The sequence below is a fragment of the Erithacus rubecula genome (genome assembly GCF_903797595.1).
Source record: "Erithacus rubecula genome assembly, chromosome: 1".
NCBI classification, from domain to species: Eukaryota; Metazoa; Chordata; class Aves; order Passeriformes; family Muscicapidae; genus Erithacus; species Erithacus rubecula.
Genome location: NC_136658.1, coordinates 70,465,729 through 70,481,879, shown reverse-complemented (window position 1 = coordinate 70,481,879; position 16,151 = coordinate 70,465,729). Strand labels below are relative to the sequence as shown.

Here is a 16,151-nt window from a genome sequence, read left to right as displayed (position 1 = left end):
GGTGTTTTGAATTACTTGGAAGTCAAACAACTTCATCAGCTGTCAGTTTGACATAAGTTCAATGCCTGATCTTTGGCAAGACAACCTCATCTGTGACAAGGAGGCTGTGGTTCCAATTTTCTTTCTAAGGAGCTTTGAGACTTACAGATCAGAGGTGGTATGTGAAAGGATAATGCTGAATATAATTGCACATGCAGTAACTGTACTGAAGCCTGGTTCCCAGGAGACAGAGGGACCCTTATTGAGATGAGCTTTGTCATTTGAGGGAATTGTAAACCTTTGTGTTTCATGTTCATTAACTTTCCCCATACACTCTCAGTTATTTCTAGTGCAGTGGAATTGCCCTCAGAGGCAGCACACTAAAATCTTCACTTCTGATTTCTTACTCAGGAAAAGAGACTCAGAGATGTCTCTTACTGGAACTGCATGAACTGCGAGTTTGAAAAGATAATCAGGCCAATGAAGAATGTCACTTTGTTTGTTGGGTGGTTTTGTTTCATTTGTTTCTGTGGTTTATTTTTACTTGGACTCAAGAAAAGTGAGCCAGTTTAACTGATTTCTACTAGATGAATAAGCCATTGAAATCTGTACAATAGTAGTTTTTTGGTGGTGTTTTTTTTATTTATTTGTTTGTTTAGGTTTTTTTCCTCCCACTTTTTCACAATTGAAATAACACTGCTCCTAATAATACTGCAAAGCTCAGACAGCTGAAAACCTTCACTGAGTATTGTCCTGGCTACCTGTCCTTATCCGAATGTTAGCAGGGCAAAAACCTCATCAGCAGTGTGCCACTAATTGCCAAATAGAATGTCAAGCAAAAAAGCTTTCTAGAATCCACCAAGACACTTGAGTTCACAGTAATTGTATCATCAATTAATTTGATGTTATAAGCAGGTAGTAGGTTTACAATATTACTTCTGCTGATACCATAATTTCCTTCATATTTGATTTATAAAGTGCAGATTTTAAGGTCACATTAAATCTTAAAGCAAATCAGAGTATGTGTTTGTGTACTTTTATTTTATGTGATATCCTGTTAATTTTCAACCTGAAATATATGAATCCTAAGGAATCTTCCAGTTCTGGCAGACTGATCTACACCACCAGCAGTTTGGAAATCTGTGTACACTGTGTTAGTTTATATTTTCTGCTAGGGTTATCCTGTGTTTTGATTACTTTCATGTTTTAGTACAGCCAGACTTGCAGTTTTCTGTGAGAAACACCAGTGCCTAATACACTGGAGACTGCTGTCCTGTGCACTAGGATAGCTTTCATTTTGTTCATGTGGTGAGACTCACAGTAGAATAACTGTTGCAAGAACATGCAGAGCTACTTGCATACATGAACCCCCTCAGCTTCTGCATAATGTCATGGGAAAGGTAACATAACTTTATTTAGGAGTTTATGGGGCAGTCAGGATGATTTTTGTAGGTTTTGTAAATTTTTTTTTTTCTGAACAACTTACTGTATGAATCAAATGTTTATCTCCATAACAATGCCTCATTTTCTATGCATGCATCATTACTATTTCACTCTGTAATTGTGAAACCACTGAATTAGTGCTTATCCAGGTTGACAGAGGGGTTCACTGTATGGAGTAATAAATTTGAGTTGTTAGTTAGAGCACAATATCAGATTACTCAACTAAATTGAGAAGATCTTAGAGCAGGTGAAGCAATTACAAGACAGGCCACAAGGGAATGCATGGTGATTCAATATTTTTTGTGGGTTTTCTTTTTATATTTTTCAAGCTAACATGAAACTTAAATATTAATGTGCCCGAGCAAAGTATGTTCTCAATAAATGCCACGTTCATTACTTTTACTGGAATGACCATGTTTAGTGCATAGATTGGCAACCCACCCTGTCTACCATATGATAAAGTTGGTTTATGGTGTGTAATTTCCTATTATGGGAGATCAGCTTCAAAGCATAAAGCCTACAGAAGTTTTTTAAAAAAAAGTTAATGTTAAGAGACTGTTTGTATTTAAAATAAATTGTACATCTATCCCAGGAGCCTTTTTAACTAGAGAAAACATGGCCAGCAAGTACTGTGTCAAACCTCATTACACAGAACAGGGCTGTAGCTTGTCCAGAAGGTTTTGCAAGTCAACTCTTCACCTTGGCAGAGCTCAGTGAGGGCAAGATGAAATCCTTTATATGGGTGTGATAGACTGGGCTCACCTTCTTCTGTATTCCTGCTGCTTCTGAGCAAACTCCCAAATTCATCTTGCTGGACTTCTTTGTGTCACAGCAAATACTTCTCATCAAAGGGAAACGTTGTAAACCATTTATTTCACTGTTTTTTTTACCCCTGTTACACCAGGGAGTGACAAGCTTTCAGACCATGTGGACAATGTACCTTCCAGTGACAGGAAATGGTGATGCACAAATCTGGCCCCTGTCACACAGTCCTAAATGCAGGTATTAGTAGCTGTATGTTCAGCACACAATAATTACTGCTTTCAGTGCAAGGCACAGCACTGTTGGATGCTGCCTTTCCTTTCATGTACTTCTGTGTTAAACCATTAAAAAAACCCAGAACAACTCAATCTGTACAGTTTGAACACAGTGATGAATAAGCATTAACCACATTTGATATGTTTTACCTTTATAAACTATGCTCTATGGGAAGAAGTTTCTCCTTTAACAGACAAATTTTTTTTTGCATCAAGTAAATGTGTTAGAATGCTCAAGTGCCCACTTTTGAAAGGCTGATACCCAGTATATTGGTATTAATAATCAAATATTGACAAAAGGACATAGAGTTTGGATGTTGCCTTGATTTCCTTATGTAGGGGCAGAGATTAATGTAGTTTCTTCTACTGAATCAGTCTTGGTTTTCTTCACAAAGTTTTTTTTCAACAGGAAAAATTTCCTACCTTTTTTTTTTTTTTTTCCATAAGGATGGTGGCAGGCAATGCCTTCACTTGCTGTTTGCCTTTTGATTCAGAAATCAATTTCTGTGCTAGTGCCTGCTGTGATGCAGCTGTGCTGGACAAAGTACCTGCCGTGAGGTGCATGGCTGAGCCAAGCCCTGCAGTGACCATACTGAGCATTCTCCCAAGCTGTTTGAATGTCACCATCAAACTGCCAGCTTTTGCACTGATAAAAATGAGGAGCTCCCAGGGGATTGTGGTGTATTCTAACCAGCAATAAACATGGTTAAGAAAGTATATCTGTTCTACTATTACCTTCTAAATTTCTTTCCCAGGCTGTTTTGCCTGACAGACCAGCTCAGGAAAATAAGAATGTATAATAACCAAGTATTTTTGTCAAAGGAATGAGGAGTGTGTTCAAACACTTAAAATGGGGACAGTAGTTGGTGAAATATTTAGCAGTGGGAGAAATTAAATGCTGCAGCCTTAATGCCTGATGCATTGTGTCTGTGTGTGTCTTCAGATACTGCTGCTTCCTATAGGAAGCTGTAATCAAAACTGCTGTTTGTGCTCTGTCTAGAAGCAAATGAGCAAGTGGTTTGTGGGGCAAAAAGATGGGATGTTCTGGCTTTGTGGAATTTACTGAATTCTTAATAAACTTGAGGAATAGAGGAGATGTGGGCTTTGCAGTTAGTTTGTGGTTCTAAATAAGCACATAAACTTCTGACAAGCTGCAGTTGCTCTACGCAGGATTTTTGGCATTGAACATTTCTCTTATTTGGCTGGAAAACAAAACAAAACTCGGTTGTTAATGAGGCAACATTAGTACATTCATCTTTGCAGCTCTTTAGAATTAATAAGTCAACATGAAGCCCCTTAAAAGTGTAAATTAATCTGGAGGACAGTAAAATGGAGCATCGTCAGAGCTGGTGCATTGCATCTCTGCCTTTAGGAGATGCAGCTTATTTAACCAAAACATGATTTTTTTTTTTTTTTTGAAGGATCCACAGCCAAACAACATTAAAACCAGGCTTTTAGCTTGTACTGAAGTGAATTTTAATTTTTCCCCCTCATGGCGGGAGCCTCCCCTGGCAGCCAGCGGGAGTTCTTGTAGCGGTGATGTCATCGCTCGGTCTCCCGCCGCTCCCGGGGACGCGACCGGGCTCTCGTTATTCGCTGGCAATGCCTTGGCTCACATCTTCTGCTGAAGGCAGGCTGCATTCACTTATCTGCAGTGCCTTTGCTTTGTTTGATCTGCCAGGGTTTTAAATATATTGTGTGTGTGTGGATATCCCTCTGATTATATGGAGAAAGTGAAGGCTGCTGTGTCTGCCAGAGGAACTGAACAATTTGTTCACCAAGCATGTAACATGTTTGATGTTGGTACCATATTTATAAACATGCTGTATTTTAACTGGGTGATCTCATTGCCTGTGTGGAAGAGAGGTTATAAAGACATACTGAAGTCTTCTTGCCTAGTGAAAAACATGGCCTTGGTAGCTCAAGGAAAGAAATGTGTTTAGCACTGATAGAATTGTTGAACTAGAGCCATTTGTAAAGACATGAGAGGGAAGTAGATGCAGAAACACTAGACTAAATGGGGCTAGATTAATTTTGAATTAAATGGAATTTCTTAAAAATAGATTTTAAACAGAAAAAAGAAATCTCTGAAAAGATACAAATCTCTGTGTTGCACTCAGTTGCATGGAACATCACTAGGCGTGTCTGTGTGTCTGAATCAAATACACACAGTTAAACAGTGTTTGCAATAACAAACTTTGCTGGTCATGGTAATGGAATGTATTTGTGTGGTGTGTAAAAATCCTTGCTAAAGAACATGATTAAAGCAGGGAAGGACACAATTAAGTTTCTTTAAGTAATCTTAGCTCAGCCTTGAGCAGGCAACATTAATATTTTTTTCCCCAAGGATTTCTTATTTTCTCTAATGGTCATGCTAGGGATTTAAGGGGTGGGTTTTGTGTGCAAGACAAAGTGTCACTCTGAGTAATTTCATAGCAAGAAGGGAAAAATGGACAAGTCTTAAGTGCATACACAGTGCTCGAAGAACTTTTAAGTATGAAGCTGTGACCCAGCTCAGATCTGTGTGTATATGCCAGACTTGCAGGGGAAATGCATTCCCCATTTCTTCACTGGCATCACCTTCCCCCACTCAGGAATTCCATACCTGAGCCATTTTGCCTTCAGATCCTCATGGACGAATGTAGTGAGCGAGCTGTTTTCTCTATAAGTAAAACAAACATGAAAATCTTAAAATAATATATGCCTTTTCCTAAGTATATGGCAATGTGAACCACTACAGGTTGAGTTGGCACACTGCAGATGAAGCAGCAACAAAAACTCATTGTCAGATTCAGACCAGATTTCAGAGATAAAGGTTTGGGTTTTGGGTTATTAAGGATGGTGGAGAGAGAAGAAAGCTTTTTTTAAAAGGAAAAGTTAATGTTGGTGCCTGTCTGTCTTCTAGGTACATACATCATGACAACTGCCCTGGTGCCCCTCCTGGAAAAAGCAGCTGATGCCAGAGTGGTGAGTCTGTGATGCTGTTTAAAAAGGGTGTTTTACTATTTTTACCTTCTGGCTTGTGACAGCAGTTCCCTGACTGTGTTGGGATTACTTATAATACTGTAAGGATCTCTAAAATCCTCTTGGATTTTGCTAACAACAGCCTCCTCCTCTAAGGCAAAGCTCCTGCCTGCTGCTCTCAACCCTTCATTGGAAATCAGAGTAAAACACTTCATTTGGGAATTACCCTCTTAGATTCCCTAGGGCAAGTTAGCTCCTGCAGAAGAGTGCAAAATATGTACAAGAGGAATATAGGCTTAAAAGAATTTTTCAGATCTTGGTGTAAAATAAGACAGCAGGTACATTTTTAAAAATGAAATTTCCCAATTTTTGTATGGTTTCTGATTAGCTTCAGTAAATGCTAAACATACAAACTATTGATAGTGCTATTCTGCTACTTTCTTTCTCCCCATTACTTTTCAAAAGGAAGAAGCACAGAATTCCTGAAATTAATCAACATCATTTTGAATGAAAATCACTTCTTAAAAAACTTCTGTATCTTCCACCTCATCTCCAGGTATGCTCTACTCATGAGCATAATGCAAAGGGTATGCAGAGGAATCCTGCTCCATTGGGACTTCCAGCTGTGGCCTGAAGACTACATGGCATGCATGAGTGCATCTGTGGAGAGTTTCTGGTTTTGCTTCTCATTCGTTTTTCATTCATCTGTTTTTCATTCATTTAATTACAGATAACTGTCTCTTCTGGGGGCATGCTAGTTCAAAAATTAAACGTATCAGACTTGCAGTCGGGAAGTGGGCCATTTGATGGAACTATGGTGTATGCACAGAACAAGGTACAGTCCATGGGATTGCAAACAAACCCCAGCCCTTCTTTGCTAGGTAGCTCATACCATCTGCTTTGCAAAAAGCCTGTTGGTCACTGTTGCTTTCCCATTGCATCCAATTCATATGCAGATGCACAGGCAATAATCTTCAGGAGTATGATGGCATGCCCTTAGGAGTGCATACATCTTGCATGGAGGAGAGCATGGCTAGACTTTCATTTGGTATGAGAGAAGTCCCAAAGGGGAACACTGTTTTTAGCTGATGAACCCTGTCTGCCTGCTTAGTTCTTGCCCACAGTCTGCAGCGAGTAGACATGGTCAATAAAAGCAGTGCAGCTGCTTTCAAAGTAAATTTGTGGCCAGGGTATGGATGGCAATGACTGTGGAAGTCTCTTGTGAAATTATCCAATAAATCCAGTCAGGACAAGCAAGGGAATATTTCTGCTGTACAGAAATGTTCTGGTATTTATGGCACATTTGATGTAGTTTATTTCCCTGGGAACTAATTTGGTGGACAGGCTGTTGAACTTGGTGCTAGTGTGGCTCTTACTGCTCTATCCTAGAGACAGCAAGTTGTCCTGACAGAGCAGTGGGCAAAGGCTCACAGAAACATCCATTTCTCCGTGATGCACCCTGGCTGGGCAGACACTCCAGGTAACATCTGCTTCACACTCTGACAATATTTTTTTCTTTTCAGGATTAGTCTAAAAGCAAAGAGAAATGAAACTTCCCAGTATATTTTTTCCAACAGGTGCAGTAATTTCTTTTCTCCAGACTAGTGCTTGAAGTGGTTTTATATCCCCTTGGTGGCTCTATTCTGCACACTGTCTGCTAGCTGTGTATATCTAGAGAATAATAATGGGCAGTGAATACTTCCAGCCCTGCACAAATGCACAGCAGAGACACAGTTCTTTAAGGTGACCTTTAAGTTACATTTGTAGTGGAGCTGTTTAACACACAGATGGAGCTTCTGCCTCTGTAAGTACCAGTATAGCAGACACTGGGAATCTGTGAGAGCATGTAGGAGCATGCGCCACTGTGCAAGCCCTCTACTCTTCCTCTAAACACTTACTGCTCTTGAGAAGCAGTTTGGCCATTCAGCCCTGTGTCTGAGCTGAAGCTGTTCTTCAGTGACTGAGCAGGTGGGCCAGCATCAGTCATGCACTATGCATGTTGCATTCCCCAATGTTTCCATGCCCCAGTGCCCAAGCTTAGGATGCAGAATAGCAGTTATATCTCTAGGTCTTTATAGGGATGCAGTTTCCAAAATTTGTTTCTGACAACAGGACTATTTAGCCTGTCTACTTATGCTTGAAAATAGCCCTTTCCAACTAAATAACCTGGTATTTATTTTTCTTTAAAATACGTCTATTTTTGCACTTCCTTTATGGTTTTCAAACTTAATGAGCCACAAAGTTATCCCATCTTAAAGTTCAAAGACTCTCCAACCCCCAAAAATAAACAATTACAGTGGATGGGTCCACAGTCATCATCTGTTGGACAAAATAAAATGACGGCAGAGTTTAGATGGAAGTAATCAGTTTTTAAATACAGTGCTGCAATCAGTTTCCTAAAACTGCTGAGAACATAAGAGCTAAAAATCCCATTAGGATACTGTTTTTTGCAATTTGTGTTTCTTCTGTGTTTGTCATCTTTACGGTTTAGAACAGAATTGGGAGAGGACCCTCTTACAGATCCTGTTGTCAGTTTAGTCCCTGTAATTTGACCCAAACAAACTAGTGGTGCATCATCTGGCAGCTTAGTGCTATTCTCCAACAAGCCATCCTACTCCCAGATATGAGGAAATACTAATTTTCTTCCATAAGCTCCAGAGATGCCACAAAATGGCAATTTGAGGCTGTTTTGTTTTGTTTTGATTTTTGTTTTGTTTTTTGCTTTTTTTTGTGTATCAAAAAAGCCTGGCATAGCAGGCCACCATTCCATTGTTATCCTTTCCAGCTGTGAGATCAGCCATGCCTGATTTCTACGAGAGGATGAAGAACTCGCTGCGCACAGACGCCCAGGGGGCTGACACTGTCCTGTGGTTGGCAGTGTCAGCTGAAGCAACAAAGCTGCCCAGTGGCTTGTTCTTCCAAGGTAAGGAGCAGTGTCTCACAGTGCACAGACTGGAGATTCCCTAGCCTGCCTGAGCTTAGGATCCATGTCTGGCCTGGAAGGGGATGAAGGCTGATGAGGCAGCTTGTGTGAAGGATAAAGCAATTCTCAGAGTTGTTTCAAGTCTAAATGTTTGAGTGAACCATCGTGTTAAATGTTATATTCCTGCTTTTGTCCTATAAAGTAGCTGATAGAGACTTACAAAGCATTTCTTTATGGAGGGTTGGGGATTTTTGTAATGAAAATGCTGCGTGTAGGACTGTGCCAAGGGAAAGTGAATCACAGCAAACAGCATCTTTTATGATGCTAGGCAAGGAGCATCTTTCTCACAGAGCACTGGGAGTTGGCTCTGCTTTGACAGGTTCTTCTTCCTACTGTTCCATGCTAAAACTGCCAATTCCCCCTTTCTCTAACACTGGGCAGAGACTTGAGCACAGTGGCATTTTTGGCACTGTGAGCTTAGGGAATGGAGAAGTAGGGCAGAGCCTTTCTTTTCTGCCAGGCAGATGACAGGCATCTTTGTAGGAGCAGCTGGAAGCAGGGATGCCTCAATAGTGATGCAGGTCAGTTCAGAAAGAAAAAGCTCAGGGTAATTTCTTACAGAAGCTCAGTGTTTCTGTTGGGTGTGGCACTCAAATCCTGATGTACTGAATTTCTATACAGAGAATGCAGGAAGCTCAGACTTCCACATTTGGGTTGACTTTGTTCTTTCTATCGCACAGACAGTCACACAGGGCTGGCTGACAGATATTTAAATGGACATTTTTCATGTCAGCATGTGGAAACCCCTCACCCCAGCTGGTCAGCCTTCTTTGTAGAACCAGGCTTTGCCTTTTTCCTATTCCAGTCACTTTCTTCTGGTCCTAATGCTTCTGCTCAGTTGTTCTTTCTGTTTCTTTCATAATTCCACCAAGTTCTTCCCTTTGGCCTTTGTCTACTCTCAGCTTTGGTAAACTGGGAACATGCCCTGGCTCTTCAGCTAAAGCTACTGACTTTAGAGAGCTTTGGTCCTGGCAAGACTGCTCTTAAAGCTGCAAGAGAAGTTCTTAGTCTGTTTTTGTGTCTTGTGCTTATCAAATATAGTGGTGAAGTCAGTTATTTCTTGCTCCTAGTGCATTTTGGAGACCACAACTTAGCATAGGCACTTTTCAGGCCCTTTCAGTGAAGGGTTTGGGGTGTGGGAGCACTTTGCCACAAACCATGCTTCTGGTCCTTAGCAGCCATTTTCCAAATCCAGCACAGTTACAGTTTCCTCTATTTTCTGCATTCTCTTGTACTGTTCCCTCTGAGAGCAAACCAAAGCCAGCTTTTCTTTTTCTGAGAAAAAAATGAAGGGAAGTGAGAACACGACTAGTACTACCAGAATTCTCTATTTCTGCTAAAATATATAAAAAATATTTAACAGAGACCTGCTTTCCAAAGATTAGAAGCATCTTCTCTGTGATGCTGAACTTGGCTTTTATACCTAGTTCCCAAACTTTAGCACAGGCTACTGGAAGAACAGTGGCTGGGTGGGGAGCCATTCATAATCAGCAATGGAGAAGGGAATGTTCTCTGCATGTTTCTCTCTCCTCAGTTTTCCATAAGCAGAAGTTATGTGGTGTGTGCCGTCAGGTAAACATTTGCTCTTAAGAGAGCAAATATCTCTGCTCTCCTGGGAAGCTTAGTGGGAACCTGATAGGTTTTCAGGGAAATCTGCTGCCAAGGGTTGCAACAGCTTGTTGTTTTTGTCTCAGCTGGCTGCTGCAGAAGTTGGGCTCGTTAAATAGACTTAACAGTGCTGCACCAGTGCTCTGTCTGTTGTTCCACAGACACCTGACAGCACTGTCACAAAGCCCCCAGGCTCTAGATACCATGTTTTTGGAGAGGAAAATCCCTTGGAGTGGATGGAGGTAACAGCTGTATTTACAGAGTGACAGGCATGAAATATGGAAAATCAAGCAAAGCATCAAACTAAGCAAACTTGCTTGGATATGTGTCACTTATGGCAATTAAACAATAAGCTCAGGTTCCTTTGCATTTAAAATTTAACCATTGTTTCTAAGGTTGAAAGTAAGCATTTTATGATTGAAAATAATCCTAACTACAAAGTCCCAGATGAGGACTTGCTACAAACTGTAACTTCTTCAAGGATTTGTACAGTATTAGAAACGTTATCCAGGAGGCAAGAAAAAGGTTTTTTCAAGTGCAAAAGTATCCTCTGCCTGCAGCAAAAAAATTGCAGCTGTTGCTCTTTGCCTGCAGGTGTTGCACTAGTGACAGGCATAACCCCTCAAGGAAGCTTTCCTTTTCCTAAACTGTCCCCAGCTGCAAATGGGGGCATGCTCCACAGTATTGTGCTACAGAAAAATAGCTCCAAAGTACAAATTGAATTGGTTTAATTTTTGGTTTAGAATATATGCTTAACTAGCATTATTTACAGGTACCTAGAAGGTTAATTTTCCTGGCTTCATGAGGTATAATTGGGCAGTATAGAGTCCATCAGAAAAACCTCCTTTCTGCTATAAGAATGTTAAATGTACCCATAAGTGTTTTCTGTTCTTTTTTTTTCTTCTTTCCTTCCAGACAGGCAACCAGTCCCTACACACTTACCCCTAGCATACACCCACAGTCCACCAGAGGATGAAGAGAAACTAATGGAGGTGCTGGAAGAATTCTCCCAGAAGTTTAAATCTGTTTCTCCAGGAGTTTAGTGTCTCTGCTAACACAGTGTCACCACAAATATTTTAATTACACAGTAACCTGCTGTTGAAGGGAAGTAGGATGTCATAGGCCTGTTAAAAATGAGTTAGATTCAGGTGTTCTCAAAATGAGGTGGTAGAGTGGCACCTGTGTAATTTTTTTCAGCTGCCAAGTCTCTCCCACTGTGAATATGCAGCTTCTGCCTCAAGACACACTAAAGTTGTGCTCTTTGGATTGGAAGAAAAATCAAAAGGCATTAAAATAAACCCTGCTTAAGTTTGTAAATTACCTAGAATAATTTAAAACACTCAACACAGAGAAATGCAGAGAAGTGTACTTTCAGTAGTCCTTGTGAAGGACTTCAGGAAAGAAGTGTGAATGTTTTAAACAACTTTGAACTGCTGTATCTGACAGGTTGGTGGTTTCCTTCATTGCATGAGGATGATTTGGCTCAAAGATGTAACTGGGAATGCAGAAACTTGCAGAGCCTGCTTCGTTTAAAGTGAAGGATTCCTCATGGCCTTCAGTTTCTATAAATTAGTCCTGGTATGCAGAAGTGATCTGCTTCCTCATGTTTAAACAGCAAGAATTTAGGAACACTGCCAAATGCCTTCTGCATTACTTTATGGAGCCAGGGCTAAATATTATCCCATTTATGTCAAAATACCATCAAGTAGGAAGTTTCAACACAACACATCCAGACATGGCTGGATCCAGCAGAGAAATGGCTGCATGACTGTAAGCACAAAAAGAAACAACACTAAGCTGTACCTGCTTGCCATTTCTGTGAGAGATTAAAGGGAATTGTTCTGTCATTGTGAATGGATTAAGAGGGAGGGAACACTGGTGGGGCATAGGTTTTAGAGGAGAATCCTCTCCTGATGAGAGGCTTGTATTTTGTCTGGATCTCTTTACTTCAGACACAGAGGATGTGATTTATCTTATCTGATCTGTGCAGATTTGAATTACTCACCGAGTTTCTTACTCTAAACTGGTAGAGGGGAAAACAGGCTTTTTCACAGGGATCAACTGGATCTAGTTAAAGAAATATCACCTGTAGTGCTGCATCTTTCTAATAGTGCTGAAGACAATCAGCTCAGACTAAGACATTCTAGTGGCACTCATTTTGTCTTGATTATTTCAGATTTACTCCAAAGCCAAGACGATTGTTAACAAAGGTAACACATTTTCTCCTGATCTGAGTTTGTTTATTAACCAGCTGCCTCCAGAACCCAGCCAGTTTGCTGCACTGTTTCACATGTGGCTCACACCAGTGTGATAGGACCAAGGACCTAAACACAAATATAACACAGTTCTTGAGTCCCTGCAGTGACTGGCAGCTAAAGACTGCTGGTGGACAGGAGAGCTCCTTATGTCTGCTTCATGTAATTTAATTTCCTCCTGGCTGATAGCATTTCCTCATTATTCAAAGATCTTCTATTAAGTATCAGTTTAAGAAAAAAATGCTTTTTTCAGCCTATTGTCAATCTCCTTAGACATAAAGACTTTACTCTCAGAGAGGCTCTGAGAAAAATTTTCCCATGATAAGTGCTGAGACAAGTCAGGCTGTCACAGCTCCTCCTGAAGAGGCTGGGTCAGCATTCAAACTATTGCTTCATTTATAAACTTAACTCCTTCTTGCACTACAGTGAAAGAAAACAACAGCAAGGGTTGTACAGAGGTTTATTTCCTGCAAATCTGGTACTAACATTTCCTATGGTTTCAACTGTTAAATGCAGTTACCCAAAACAAGAGCATGGCTGGAAGCATATATAGTAACCACATTTCTTAACCCAACAGCTGCAAGGCTAATAAAAACATTTGCATATTTATGTCAGTTTGCTTCTCAACTCTGTAGCACAGAAGAAAAGTTTAATGACTGATATTTAAATAGTTCATACAAGTAAAAACAGTGCACTATATATGTATATATTTAACACATTTTAGTCCACATACTGGACTAGTGTATTTGAATAGCCTATATTTTTCGTTTTGTGTCACAGCTTAAAAATTAAACCAAAGTTAACAAAACTGTTTTAATCAAAATTTGGTCACAGTGTCAAAGAGCAACATGCTATGGTTTAAGAGCACTTATGATTTAAAAAGAACTAAGCCACAGGAGCAGCAACTAGAAGCAAAGTCCAGAGTCTCACACACTTTGGTATTATGGTCCTGCTGATGCTTTATTTCAGCCCAATTCCACAAGAGCAAACATGGCATGTGGCTGCAAGCCAGCGAGAGGATTTGTGTTGATGAAATCCAGAATGAGTTGCACCTTCATGTAAGTGCATACATTTACAGATTCCCAGATTATGCTGAGTCAGGAGGGACCCACGAGGATCATGGAGTCCAACTCCTGGCCCTGCACAGGACACCCCAAGAAGTCACCATGTGCCTGAGAACATTGTCCAAATGCTTCTTGAACTCTGTCAGGTCGGTGCTGTGACCACTTCTCTGGGGAGCTGTTCCAATGCTCAATCACTCTCTGGGTGAAGAACCTTTTTCTAATATTCAACCTAAACCTCCCCAGACAGCCTCAGGCCATTGTTTTGAGTCCTGTCACTGATCACCAGAGAGAAGAAATCAGTGTCTGCCCTTCCTTTTCCCCTCACAAGGAAGTTGTAGACTGTGATTAGGTTTCCCCTCAGTCCCCTCTTCCACTTTTAAACCTTTATGAGCAAAATAAAAACAGCATGCAGCGACAGATGACCAGAAAATGAAGGTGGCACAGGTCCTTGCTAAGCAGTGCACACAGGGAATTCAAGAGCACACCTGGTTCATGGGAATGGAATGACAAGCACAGCACACAGCACATGTGCAGCCCAACACTTCTTGTGGCAGCTTTGAGGCTTTTATGACTCTGACCTCACTGATGGCTTCACATTTTTCTTCATGTCATGAAGTCATCTAGTTGGGAAGTTTTTGCTCTCAGGGATCTTGCACAGGAATGCAGCACCACAGAGCACATGTGGAGTTGGTAATTTCCCTACGTCCTAGTGGAAAGAGCCTATCATCAGTGCAGCAGGACTGACTGCAGTGATGCAGGGGCCACTGCAACTTCTCTCTTTGTCTTGGATGAAAATTTTAGGAGATCACTGTAACAGATATCAAACAATTTTGTAAACTGCATTTTGTCTGAAGTTCCATTTCTGGGTCATCTTTCATTGTTAAAAAAGAAAACAACCCAATAAACTAAATCAACCTGCTATTGATTAAAGGTGTAAAAATTGTTTGTTGTTTGCCTTTGAATGAGGGTGCTCCCATACATACCTCACAAATTTGGAGTAAACTGCACATACCAGTTGTTGGCATTTGCAGTAACACAGACACTCCAGCTTCTGTGTTCCACTCAGTGAGAACAAGATGTGAGCAAGGCCACCCCTTCCTGTTAAACAAGGCTCAGGTGGGATGTTGAACATGCACTGCCTGTGCTCAAAGGGAGTTCTGCTATATCCTTCATTATAGCCTGGTAAGTCTGTCCTGCAAACCTCAATGCAAATAAATTTATTTGGAAGGGCAGTCCCAGCCATTTCAATTGTCAGTACAAGCACTAATTTGTGTTTTTGTAATGACAGAGCCTTTCTAAAAGCCATGGCACTTGGAGCAGTAGTACTTTTCATTAAGCAGTGCTGAACTTGGTGAGTGGAGAGTACACATGAAATTATTCTTTCAGGGAACAGCCTGATGGAACAGTGGAGGAGGGCAGCTATGAAGCTGTTTAATCTGTAAGGTCCTCTCTATGTTATTGTCTCACCCTCCCTGCAAAAATAGTGCACCAAGCATCCCATCTCATGACACTAGATCATACCTAAAACTAATGCTGGTCAACATCCACCCACTGTCATTTTAAACAGGCAGTTTCACTCTGCAGCACAAAGCTTCAAATCCCCTCTAGCTCAGCTCACAGTATTTCCCTGTTTGGCTGTCAGGCTTCCACCTCTCGCTTTGTTGGGAGAGACAGTTCTGGAGACATTTGGACAGAGCCAGCAACTGATTACAGGAGATAATTTTGAAATGCAACTTAGATGACTTGAAAACTCTGTATGCCTGCAGTCACTGAAAGCACTGATCTAGACAATGGGAGAAAGAAGTCTTTGAAAAGGCACCAAATCTGATAAAGAGCAAGTGCAACAAAAACACTTCTGGGACTAAAAGTGATCAAATCCAATAATTTCAATTTGTGAAGTATGTCAGTATTTATGTTCCTCTCTCTAGAGGGAGCCATCAGACAAATATTAAGAAAAATTATGTATTCCTCTGAAGGAGGTTTGTTCTCTCTCAAAACAAAAGCTAATGCTCAGCTTTACAAAGGGATACAGTATCAGTCTGGCCAAAGGTCTTCAGCAGGACAGGTTTCTACCCTACTGCCAGGAGAAACAACTCAAATCTTTGCTGTACTGGCAGTGCCAGTGCCATTTCATAGACAAAAATATTTTCCAAACAGAGGAAGAATGGTAAAACCTGCATTGCACAAACTTCAGGGAGAGAAGTCCCAGGAAATGCTGTTTTCTTTGATGGTTAATAATCTTGAGCATCTTCCCTTTACTTTCTAGTTCAGAATCCACAATCCACAGGGAGCCTTGGAGTGATGCACAAAATAGTGCAATTCCTCCACTGCCCACACACCATTTCCTTTGGGCTGCTCACCCACTGCCAGGCACTCAGAGCAAGAATTTGTCCTGGCAAAGGACACATCCACACAACAGCTATCAGTTTTATGACAATTCACAGAACTGGCAGGTGAATGGGTCCAGTCAAAACTCAATAAACCAAATTCCTCATTACACATATAGAGAAGGAAAAGAAATAGCCAAAAACTGATAGAAATTAAATTAGTGGGGTTAAGATACCACAATTTATTCAGCTACATCAGAAACACTTATTTACATAATGGAACAGTACCTGAAAGTGTTACAATGTAGTTGGTAGAAAAGATGGTCAAATTGCTGAGCAGCATTCCTGCAAAACACTGACCTGAACAGAAGCCAGTAAGATATTTTTTTTTCATACAAAATCCCTCTAATTAAAAAGACAACAAAATCCACAGGATATTGGTCAGTATGACAAACTTAACTTACTAAACAGTCAGGACTGACAAAGTTCAG

General features: G+C 40.7%; 1 protein-coding gene across 1 annotated transcript in view; it reads left to right on the top strand.

The window, feature by feature from the left end:
- Positions 1-12,743, top strand: part of DHRS12 (dehydrogenase/reductase 12) — a 28,467-nt gene extending 15,724 nt beyond the window's left edge. Inside the window, exons 6-10 of the mRNA XM_079304171.1 lie at positions 5,365-5,426; positions 6,154-6,258; positions 6,813-6,903; positions 8,209-8,346; positions 10,930-12,743. Of these exons, the coding sequence (XP_079160297.1) occupies positions 5,365-5,426; positions 6,154-6,258; positions 6,813-6,903; positions 8,209-8,346; positions 10,930-11,057 (524 nt within the window). The 3' untranslated portion in view covers positions 11,058-12,743. The remainder of the gene's footprint in view (positions 1-5,364; positions 5,427-6,153; positions 6,259-6,812; positions 6,904-8,208; positions 8,347-10,929) is intronic.
- Positions 12,744-16,151: the final 3,408 nt, after the last annotated feature.